Source organism: Aegilops tauschii, chromosome 2 (assembly GCF_002575655.3).
Source record: "Aegilops tauschii subsp. strangulata cultivar AL8/78 chromosome 2, Aet v6.0, whole genome shotgun sequence".
Taxonomy (NCBI): Eukaryota; Viridiplantae; Streptophyta; class Magnoliopsida; order Poales; family Poaceae; genus Aegilops; species Aegilops tauschii.
The window spans coordinates 106,297,865-106,309,573 of NC_053036.3; the positions used below are offsets into that span (position 1 = coordinate 106,297,865).

The following is an 11,709-nucleotide window of genomic DNA, read 5'->3' on the forward strand; positions in this document are numbered from 1 at the left end:
TATATGTTTATGGTAGGACCAGAAGATATATGCGTGTTCCTGGCATGGTTATTGAAATATTGATTTATCCTGTGTAACACAAGTGGTATATCTGTGGTGCATAACAGCCTAGTTCATCGTATTATTGTACTCATAGAGGCTGCGTCAATTAATTCGGATCGGAGAGAGTATGTTAGTTGGTTTCAATTGTGGGGAGTTTGAACTGCCTGTCTTGCTCTGTACCAGTTGCAACCGTCTATGGTTTGGTAGTCCTAATGTAGTATCTTTATTATTAGGCCACTCAACTGAAATGAGGCATGCATTGCTTTATCTGTTTTCAGTTAATGAAGTGAAATTTGCTCTCATCTCACTTTCGTAGTCCGCTGTAGTCAAATGGCTGGCTTGCCAATCTTCAATCTGCTGTCTGCTGATATTGTTAACCTTACATAAGTAGAAAAAAGTCTAGTCAGAACATTTCGACCACGTTAATGTGCGAACTTCATTTTCTATGTTCCCAGGCATGTATTCCTGTGTCTGTTACTCCCTCCGTCCGGAAATACTTGTCATCAAAATGAATAAAAGGGTATGTATCTAGATGTATTTTAGTTCTAGATACATCCTTTTCTATCCATTTTGATGACAAGTATTTTCGGACGGAGGGAGTATCTGTTAATTCAATGAATTTTGTTCTCACCTCATCTCTGTTGTCTGCAGTCTACAGTTCTGATATTTCTGTTTTTTGGGGCAATATGATCTGCCTGCTGTTATTCTGGAGGCAAAGTGAAATTGCTTAGTCCATGTGAATGTGAGAACTTAGTTTCCTATGTTTGCATACATGCTTACATCACCCATGAGTCAATTTTTTGGCCCTGAAATCATTGTCTGCACCGAGTCTGAAATTCTCCGAGTGACATGTTGGATTGAATTTGCCATTTTCACTTGTTTGGTAGATGCAGCTCGGCATGTATTGTGTTCCTCTCGGCTTGGTCATACCAGCATTTGTTTTGCTGTTTAAAGTGCTGTATGTGTGGTGCATGACAGCATACCTGATAAGATTGTTATACTCCCTCCGTTCATAAATATAAGTCTATGTAGAGATTCCACTATGAATCACATACGGATGTATATAGATGCATTTTAAGTGTAGATTCATCCGTTTTGCTCCGTATGTAGTCCATCCAGTAGAATCGCTACAAAGACTTATATTTAGAAACGGAGGGAGTAGATGGCATGACCAGACCAGGCGTATTTTCCTTCGGTATATATATATCTGGCGAACGTCCATTGGGGTGAGATCCCAGCGAACGCCCCAGAGCCGTCTGGATTTGACGGTGGCAGTTTTTGCCAAACTCCCCGCAAACTAAACAAATTGCCATGGCAGTTTGGTAAAATGCCAACCCCAGCCACATAGACTGTCATCCAGGGATTGGCGTCTATTTTCCTTGCATTGAGCTGGAGAAATAGTTGTCATCTTGCTTTTTCAGCTATTGTGAACTCCTATGCTGCGAAAGTATATGCCTGTATGGAGCTGACGTTTTCTGGTCTGGTTGGTGCGCGCCCTCTATGCATTGTTTTTATCTTTTGCTGTGCGACGTTTTCTGCAATGTTATTTTTTTGGAACCTTTGTTGCTTTTAAGTTCAACTCTTAGTTGTTGCCTAGCCTTCGGATTTGCTCAAAACGACTACGCGGTTCCTCACCCAGTTTCAAGCCATCCTTTTTCGCCGAGCTTTTGTTGGATCTTCATCTTCATTCTTCATTGGTGATAGTGGCGGTCTCGACGGAATTGGCAATGACAATGACGTAAAGCCACTTGGGGTGCGCATTCAATTCCAACCAACAATACATGAAATGAAAGTGCTTCTTCTCCGTCCTAAAGAACAATGTGCATAAAAGACCTAGAAAGAAAAGACACGATCAACAAGTTGTATATCCATTTGACCAACACATAGAGCATGTCCCGTAAAATGACCAACACATGTTGCATACCGGGTAAATGACCAACACACATAGAACAACAAAAAACTTACGAGATCTTGGAGTGCCGCACCATTTAAAGTTGCGGTACTTGTTGGTGGCCTCTTGAATGGCGTATCATCCATAAGTGAACAACTTCTAGTTGCCGTTATGGATCACTTCCGTGATAAGGATCATAGTGCTTTTGCTCCTGGAACCAAACATGCATACTTGTTCAAAAGTTCTGCCCCTTTGCTCCGTGCCATAAATTAGATCAATGGTTGTGGCCAACCACACATCAACCAACAATTCATCATCTTTCATGTTGAAAATTTTCTCCCCTCATCTTTTTTGGGTCGGCACCCGGCGGTCAGAAGTCGTCCGGATCACCATCTAGTTGTTGGTCGGTGTGCGTCTGCTGCGGGTCCGACATCAGAGTGTGCGTCTGCTGGATGTCCGACTTTGGCTGGGAATCGTCAACTTGCATGTCTTCATGGCCGGCGCTGTCGTGAATGATGTTCATCAGTGCCTCCTCATCTGTCGTCGCACTCGGTTGAGACACTCCGACAAACAGAGACCATGCACCAAAGGGTGAGGGAGACACATCCAACATTCACGAACGGACAAGCGCCGACGACTGACTCACTGAGGCTCTGTGAAGGCGTAGTCCCTATTAAGGTCAATGCTGAATGACACTTGATGGCCGATGGTGACGGTAATATCGGCTAGGGCGGTGATTGCACGACTGATACCAGTCACGCAACACACTTTTTTGCGGAGGAGGTGCTGGGTGAAGATCGTCGTCATAGCGTTCTCCCTCTTCTTTTGTTTGCGGCGGTGGGTGTTGCGTGTCGCCGTATTGTCCTTGGCCACCGCCAACCGGTCCTCCCGTTCTGGCATGACGACGACCGTCTCGATCGTCTCCATTGCAGCGGTGGACGACGAACAACCAAGAATTGGGTGGTGGGCGGCGATGAACAGAGCAGGGCAAGTGGGAAATGTCAGGCCTTTACGCGGAGGTAGTGGTGGATTTGTCCAAATGCAGAGGCTCTACCTTCGTTTTGGATGGGTACTGGGTGTCGAATGCCCCCCCCCCCCCCCCCCCCCCTCCTCGCTTTGCTTTTGGTTTACAAAATTTCAGACGTCTAGACCAAGCCGTGAACATTTGATGCACGCCATTGAATGGCCAAAAACATGCAGATAACACGGTGCAAAACATTTACGAGGGATTTGATGAACCACGTTGGAGTTGCCCTAATCCCCGTTGGAAGTTGGAGCAAGTACGCTTTCTATCCCTTCCCAAGAGATTGTAAATACCCATGACCCGTGTCGAGTGTGCGTCTAGAACCACGTCTTGGTGAGATGGAGGTGCGTGGGCAGATACAATATTTATGGTTATGAATTTAACTCATGATTCCGATGTTCCTAGGCGTTTTAAGTTAAAAACTACGTAGATTAGGCTGGCGTGTGGCGCTGGTACACGAGTCATATTTTTGCATGTTTTTCCTGCCGTGCGTACCACCCATTTTTCACCGCGCGTACATACCGGCACTAGGCGCCAGGGTGAGCTGTGAGGCCTTGTGCGCCACTCGTGACTCTGGCACTTGTCCTCGTTGCCTCTGGAAACGGTATTGGAAGAAAATGAAATATAATCTCTAAAAAACGAGGATCTTTGACTTATTAGTAGAAAAATAAAGTGGAGAGATGAGAGAGAACGCGCTGCAGCCACTCCCACTGCGAAACGTGACGGACGCTCACCGGTTCCCCGTCCGTGATTTCCTCCGATCCTCCGTCACATCCGTCTGAACGAACTTGAAACTTATCCAACGCTACAGCACGGGGAACTCGCCAACTAACAAAACCAATCGGATGGAACGAGAATTACGCGAGGAACGCTCGAGAACAACTGAAAACTTCCCCACCAATCAATTGATTGATTAATTAATTAATCAAAGTTCAAAGTACATGGACGACGAAAATGCGCGGAGGAACAACACAAGTGGATGGATGGATACACTACACTGGAGAAGGGAAGGTGACAGGAGAGGAGGCTAATCATCAAGCACGGACAACAACACAGATGTACAACAGCATGAACACACACATGTAGGCAGGCAGCACCATGAACCGTGGCTCGCGTCTCGGACAAACGGCTTGTACCAGACACAGAACAAGTTCGACATGGATCACCTGGCACAAAGAAGAAGCAGAGCAAGCAGGGGTTAGTTCAGGATTTTCCTCGCAGTTCTCTGAACCAAAAAAAAAAGATGGTTCCTCTGTTTCTGGAACAGAGATGGAACTGGAAGTAACAAGAGGCTGCCTCTTTTCGATTTGCGAAATTCGTTTGCTTGGAGGATGCATCATTTTGTTGTGCTCTTAATACGGCGGACTATATTTGTTTAGGTTTTTTACAGTAGAAATTGCTTTTGTAAATTCTACAGAAGGCTCTACTGAACAGAAAATATAACCGAGAATCATGACAAGTTCCCCCGAGGTGCATCGGTGCATGCATACCTAGAGGCAGAGGTGAGGAGCCCCTCCTGCAGTCCTACTTGGTGATGACCCAGACGGCGTAGATGATGCCGGGGAGGTAGCCGAAGAAGGTGAGCAGCAAGCAGATCCAGAACTCGATCTGCAAAACCACGTTCAGCAGCACCACCAGCAGTCAGTTACCCAGCTGTCGACGGAATCACGCCAGCCTACTACTGTACGAAGTAAAACATGCAGCTAGGACGGGACAGGAACAGGGACAAAGCTAGGTCGGGCGCTCACCCCGCAGGCGAACTTGAAGAAGACGCCGAGCGGCGGCAGGATGATGGCGAGGATGATGTCGATGCAGTTGGCCGTCCCCTCGTCCGCCATCTTCCTCGTTCCTTCTCTCTCTCCCTCTCTCTCGAAGCGTCGAAGGGAAAGCCAAGGGAGATGATGTGAACAAGGAGGGCGAGACAGGTAGGTGGAGTAGAGTGATGTGGTGCTGCGATGCCCTGACGACGAGCCCGAGATTATAAAGACGACGAGGCGACGGTTGGCGAGGTTTACGTTACGTGCCCGGCTCGTGCGGCGGTGCGGGCGGGCGGGCGCGGGATGATGCTCCCACGAGCCGAACCAGCAGGGGCCGGGGGTCGGATCATGTGGGAAGAATCGGATGCTACGGCGGTGCCCTCGTGCGGTCGCGCGCCCGCTTCGCTGTTGGTTCGGCTCCAACGGCCGGCGCCGACCCGCGTGGCTCCGTGCCCGCTTTCCCTGCATGCACGCGCCTTTGTGAACTTAACGTTGAAGGTTATCTGGACTCGCTCCGCGTGCTACCCTCTCAGCCAAATTTGACTGCTCAAGAAACGACGTCGCCATGCACTTCCAAGAAATCGAAGCGGGAAACAAGGGGCGACAATGGTAAACAACCCACCACCCTGTTCGCCTTTGAAACGGAACGAAGTTGGCATGACAGCAACGTCTACCGGACGCACGAAAAGCCCCCCATCATGCCACAGAGTAGAGCAGGCATCCGGGGTGGGTGCACCGGCAAGATCTCTTTTGGACTGACGGGACATTATTAGTTCTTAGTGTTTAGTGCGATCGCGCCATTACGTAGTTGTAGTAGTAACAGCTAGCAGGGGTCCATCCATGGCCTGTTCCCTCCAGAATGGTCTGAAGCTCAATCAATGATGCAAGAGCTCTGAGGCCGGGCTACCAACATTGGAGACCACTTGTTAGACGCCTTTCTTTCGTTGGTGTAACGTAACGAATATGACAACTGAGCTTAGCTAAGATCGCATTATGACCAGAGAGAGCTACGCGCGGGATCAGAGACGACCGAGGGCTGTTTATTCCGTGGCATGTTCTCATGGATCTAGAGGACGGTTGGAATAACAAGTAAAGTAAAATGCATACCTGGAAGATCGATTTATTGATGCCTCTTGCATGTTCTCTAACTCAAAAGTCTTTGGTGCCTCGCCTGCAGGGCTGAAAGACAGAAACGGTGTTGCTTTTAGCAGTAATCATCAGTTGACATTTGAATATGATGGTGTTTACAGTGCAGCCAGCGTAGGATCGAATCAACACGATATGGAGTTGAGCTAGTAGCACAACTCAACATCTCGCCGGATGATTTCAAATGCCGAAGTGGTCTTGGCTGGGGGCATGTGCATACCCTGCTCCTGCTCCTGCTCCTGCTGCACACCAAGCCATCGCCCATGAATGGGGCCAGGCCAGACCCCTACTGCAGAAACTGGGCTCCCCAGCGCCAATGTGCTGCACAAGTCCAAATCATGAGCCAGTGAATCATCAGATCAGGCAAACGTCCAAGCCTCTTTCTTGCAGCAGCACCTCAACCCTCACTGGTGAAATAGGACAGCCAAGCAATTCATGAGCATGAGCATGAGTGAATTCAAGCAGCGTCGGTGGCCGCAGCGTGAAGAGAGGGCGTGGGTCGGCACCTCATAATCAGGAGATCGTCCTCATCTGCCCTGCCCACATGGATGTGCGTGCCACTCATTCAAGCTCCATCCCCGAAGCCCTGCACAATAGAGTAGGACGTGCCGGTTGTTTATGTTTCAGGGAGCCAATGATCATCAGAGCTTAGGCTTAAACAAATGCTAACCAGTCTAGTAACTAGCTGTAGTTTTTTTGTGAAAATGTGCAGATCAAGACTCCAGAACATGTGTTGGCTAGCTTCCATTGCTTCCTCCGGTATATCTGCAGCTGGCAATGCTGGGGGTCAGCTGCCAAGAGCAACATATGATTGACCTCAGAGGATAAAAATTGAAGCCCTCTAGTCTAGGGTTGATCATAATTAATGTCGGCTATGTATATAAAACTGAGAATACTACCAGATTCTGTGGCGGAAGATGGTTACCGTTGCAGGAAGGTAGGCGGCCCAAATCATACCAGCCATTGGAACTTTCGGAGTTGGTGTGCAGATGTGACCTGGATAGGATAACGATGCCCAGTTGCTTTCATTTCTCTCTTGGATCTTGCAGGTCAACCTGTCAAACCTTACACCATAAGGAACTAAATAAATTAACAAATGGCGATAAAAACAACAGCAGTGGAAAACACAGTGATTTCGCCTGCTTAGTCCTCGAAGACAACACTAGTTGATCCACGAAATCACTTCAAGAGATGAAAAGTCACAGAAGCTCTACTTGAACAGTGGGGTCATACAAGATACTCCCTCCGTAAAGAAATATAGGAGTGTTTAGATCACTAAAGTAGCGAAACACTCTTATATTTCTTTACAGTGGGAGTACAACTCTCCAGAAACAAGTAATAAGATCAAACAGCGACGTTTCTGCTTTCAAAAGTAAGAAACGATAGGAAGTATGTCAATGCATCGCCGCCACGGACATAAAAGTCAGTAAGTTAGCAGCCTCTTGTCCCACCAATTCCTGGAAACAGAATGGATCTAACAAAAGCTGTAATAATAGGCCAACTTGCTGTCCTCTGCATATACTTCAGACAGCAGCAACAATCAGATAGGCAGGGAATCCACTATCTGATGTAGACATGCGGTGAACCCACTCTTTTGCCTAGGCTCAACAATTCCACTGATTGATCATCCTTGTGTGTATGTGGTCATACCTTGAATCAGAAGAGAAATCTGATTGCTTTACGTAATCCACTTTATTCTTTCTGCCTTTGGCGCTATTTGATGGAAACATTGTCGCTGCTGTATGATAGCAATAGGTGAAGAGATTTAAGCACGAGCATGCTTTGTAGTATGCTGAACCCTGTGACGAGAGAGGCTACATTTAGATGCCTGGCCTATGTGTCGCCCGATCTAGTTGCCGCGTCTGTGGTGAACAAGCTTCAGAATCATGGTAAAACTGATATTTTAAAGGATCATTTGTTAATTCAGATAGTTACCGGAAGGGCTTCTGATTTTGCCCTCAGAATCCAATATGCATAGCCCCATATTTTCTTATGAAACATCGACATCTGGAGTTCTGGACGTCAAACTTGGACTGGGCTGTTGATGTTTCTTCCGAACACTACATGAAAAAAAAAACATTGGGTGTCACATAAAAAGAACTTCAGATTAGTAGATCGGGAACTGCGATTGCCTGCGACACAAGTACAAAAGTAAGAAGTCTGACTGCGCTGCAACTCTGGAAATCACCTGAGCTCAGAAGTATCATTTTGTTTTGTTCCCTTATAATGATTTATCATGCCATTAGCTGTACATTATAGTAACAGAGTACTTGGTGAAGTCATGAAAACAATCCTGCTAATTACCAAAGAAAATGTGCATAAGAACAGATCAGGTTGCCAACAGAACAATAAGGATCAGGGTACTAAGCAATCCAGAAAAAATAGTTTGCATACCAAAACAGGCCTGTGAAATGAAGACATTCAACATGTTCTATATAAATCCTGATTCTAGTCAAAGAGAATGAAATGTGAAGTTCTAACCTTAAACAAATTAGCACAGCCTCTGTTTATTCAGTTATAACTACACAATAACTAGCAAAAGGTGCATAAGACTGCAGGTACGATGCAGCAATGCACTAATGAGTCCAAAGAAGTACAATGCACTAAATATTCTCCAGTTCACCTTTTATTCGCCTGTATCCACAGATATGGAATTGTTTCTATGAAGAAAATCTTCTAAGAGCTTGCTGAAGACAGTAGCTGTTTCTCTGACATACGTTCCCACAGGCTCGACATTATCTGTGCACATCAGCAGTTATAAACTTGTATTCTATATCCATCACATGGGACAAATTTAACCATAAGGTTTTTCCTCAAGTTCTGAATATTGGCAGTATAGATGACAGCCTGACATTTTTGGAACGCCTATTCAGGTGTATTTTCCTAACCAAACCGTTAGTGCTTCTCTTGGTTTAGTAAAAGACTGATTAATATATGCGATCCACAACTTAGGGTCCGATCAACTTAAAACAAACTGTTTCCTGTTATATTCTTCAAACTCCTCTCTTCTATTATGGTTCTGATCTTCGTCACATCAGACCACATTCCAGCATCAGCATACATATTGGACAGCAAAATATGATAGCCAGGATCACTGGGGTTCTTCTCAAATATTCTGTTTGCAACTAGCTCAGCAATGTCCATTCTGTTATGCACTCTGCAAGCCCCCAAGAGGCATCCAAGAACATCTATTTCTGCCCCTTCCCGCAAACTTGAAATGAACTTCCAAGCATCGTCAATTTTCCCAGATCTGCTGTAAAGATCAACAACACATGAGTAATGCTCCTTATCTGGGGAAATGTTGTAGTCTTGTAACATGGAATTGTAAAAGTGCAAGCCCTTCTCAGTAAGGCCTGCATGACTGCAACAAGATAGTAGAGCCACAAAAGTGACTTTGTCAGGAGCAATTCCATCTCTCTTCATTTGATCAAATACCATTATGGCTTGATCTTCGTGGCCATGCTTTCCCAAAGAAGAAATCAATGTGTTATATGTAGCAGTATCTCGCTCTGTCATCAGCTGAAAAATATCCTTGCCCTTTTCTAGGCAACAGCATTTGCAGTACATATCTATAAGTGCGTTACTGACTGAGCAGATAGAACTCATATCATGCCTAACGACATAAGCATGTAGTGCCTTACCCTGGATGAGCCTGGAATGGTGATTGCATACTGGAAGAACTGAAATAACAGTCACATGATCAGGTTTAAATCCTACTTTCTGCAGCGCCCTAAATGCACACAGTGCAGAATCTGTATCCCCATTCACACCATACGCTGCAACCACTGAATTCCATATGACCAAATCTTTCTTTGGAATGAGCTCAAATACGGTTCCTGCCTCCCTTATGAATCCTTGTCTACTGTAGAAGTCAATAAATGCGCTCCCTAGAAACTTGCTCTGTTCAAGTCCATGTCTTAAGGAGAAGCCATGGACCTCTTTTCCATGCCTGAATAATTTCAGGCCAGAAAGACTCGGAAGTATACTTGCCATGGTATTGGAATTTGGTTTTAACCCTGAAGCAACCATTTCAGTAAACAAACTGACACTCGCATCATACATCCCGTTCTGCGAATACCCCGCAATCAATGTACTCCAAGAGACGACATCCTTGAAATCGATAGAACGGAACAAGTAATCAGCCATCTCCAGACAGCCACACTTGCAGTACATATCAACCAGAGCATTTGAAACAGAGTTATCATCAGCAACTCCACATCTTACCGCGCATCCATGCAACGCCGTTCCAGCTCGCAACTCTTTCACCCTGCCACATGCTGGAATGACAGTGGCAATGATCACCGAATCAGCCGAGAACCCTTCTGATCTCATCCTATTGAACAAACTCATCGCATTGAGCCAATCTCCTGCATGCACAGCTCCTCCAATCATCGCAGTCCACGCGGCCACATCCCTTTGCTGCATGCTCTCGAACACACTCCTCGCCTCGCCCAAACACCCACACTTGGCAAACATGTCCACGAGCGCGCACTGCACAAACACATTGGGCTTCGCGTCGTCACGAGCAACGCCTGCCTCCATATGCTCTCTTATCATCCGGCCCTGCTCAACCGCTCCGAGCGCGGCACATGCCTTGATGACGGGCGGGTACGTGAAAGCATCCGCCGCAACCGAGCCATCGTCGACCATCGCCCAGTACGTCTCCAGCGCCTCGGAGAACCGTCCGGCGTCGACGAGGCCCTTGATCGCGGCGTTCCACGCGAAGGAGTTCCTCATGGGCATTCCGTCGAGCAGGCGAAGCGCGTGCTCGATCTGCCCGAGCCTAGCGTACACTTGCACCAGCTGAGCGGAGAGGACCGCGCCGTGGCGATGGCCGCCGACGAGCACTGCGGCGTGCAGCAGCCGGGCCTCGGCGAGGGCGGGGCCCAATCGGAGCCGGAGGAGCAGCGACGCGTGTGAGGCGGGCGAGGCGTCCGCGTGAGAGCCGCGGCGATGGGCGGCGGAAGGGGAAGCGGGAGCCTTCGCTGGCGAGGCAGGAGAACGGAGCCGCCGTTTGAGCCCGTGCCCGACGGCGGAGAAGAGCATCGAGGGGAGCCTCCGGCCGGCACCGCGCGTGGTCTGAGCCCAGAAGCCCTCCGTTAAGCTTTTACTCCATCGGATACCGTAGGAGGTTCACATATTGTGGGGAAGGCTCGGGTTTGTTTTCAGAAATGCGGACTACTACACATACGTACGGTATGGAAGGCTAAAATTTTGTTAAGACTAATCTATGGAAGGTCCAATAATTTGACAAGGATTCAGCCGTATATAAACACGCAGGAGGACGCAGGTTTAGAGCAATATATCCATCGCCATTGGCACGGCACTCGTTCGTTCGAACTGATACTCGCCTCGATCAGATCTTCTCCGGCCGGCGACATGGAAAACCAGCACTCCGCCATTGACATCGCCGCGGACGAAGACCGTCGGCGGCGGCGAAGAGAGCGCCGCGCTAGAACGGCTGAGGAGCAGGAGGAGGCGGCTTCCATGAAGGGCTACAACAGGGTGTGTGCAAATTTACCTGCAGCGTATGCAAATTTCCGAATAGCCTGTCTCTAATTCATGCCCATCTTCTCTTTTACGGCAGGCGATATCCTTCTTTGGCTATCTCTTTCTGGAGGCTGGCGCCGTCTTTCACATTATACGGAAACTCAAGGGCACCCCGGATGAAATTAGCACCTATCTTATTAGCTACGCTTTGGTGACCCTGCCTTCGATCTTCCTGATAATTGGCATAGCTTGTTGTAATCCAAAAGATGCAAATTAGATTTCGGACGATACTAGAATCTGGATGGACACGCATACTGTTTTGTTTGCTCCAATGTACAACTAGTTTTTTTTTGAAACGT

At 47.4% G+C, this 11,709-nt stretch overlaps 2 protein-coding genes across 10 annotated transcripts; both read right to left on the minus strand.

Moving 5' to 3' along the window:
- Nucleotides 1-3,847: 3,847 nt before the first annotated feature.
- Nucleotides 3,848-5,953, minus strand: LOC120975002 (hydrophobic protein LTI6A). Its single transcript, XM_040401768.3, has 4 exons — nt 5,822-5,953; nt 4,706-5,176; nt 4,448-4,565; nt 3,848-4,123 (listed from the first exon to the last, which is right to left on the minus strand). Exons 2-3 carry the CDS (start codon nt 4,793-4,795, stop codon nt 4,482-4,484), a joined length of 174 nt encoding a protein of 57 aa, XP_040257702.1. The 5' UTR covers nt 4,796-5,176; nt 5,822-5,953; the 3' UTR covers nt 3,848-4,123; nt 4,448-4,481.
- Nucleotides 5,821-11,040, minus strand: LOC109760293 (pentatricopeptide repeat-containing protein At4g33990). Of its 9 annotated transcripts, none has more exons than XM_073508107.1 (9): nt 8,484-11,027; nt 8,049-8,153; nt 7,796-7,920; nt 7,511-7,722; nt 6,786-6,915; nt 6,531-6,631; nt 6,367-6,446; nt 6,081-6,267; nt 5,821-5,893 (listed from the first exon to the last, which is right to left on the minus strand). In XM_073508107.1, the coding sequence occupies exon 1, from the start codon at nt 10,904-10,906 to the stop codon at nt 8,825-8,827; it is 2,082 nt and encodes a 693-aa protein (XP_073364208.1). In that variant the 5' UTR covers nt 10,907-11,027; the 3' UTR covers nt 5,821-5,893; nt 6,081-6,267; nt 6,367-6,446; nt 6,531-6,631; nt 6,786-6,915; nt 7,511-7,722; nt 7,796-7,920; nt 8,049-8,153; nt 8,484-8,824. The 9 variants fall into 9 exon arrangements, with proteins under 9 accessions (XP_073364208.1, XP_045088646.1, XP_045088644.1 ...); XM_073508108.1 differs by having other exon boundaries at nt 5,822-5,893; nt 7,511-7,659; XM_045232711.2 differs by having other exon boundaries at nt 5,821-6,267; nt 6,531-6,651; nt 6,760-6,915; nt 8,484-11,040.
- Nucleotides 11,041-11,709: the final 669 nt, after the last annotated feature.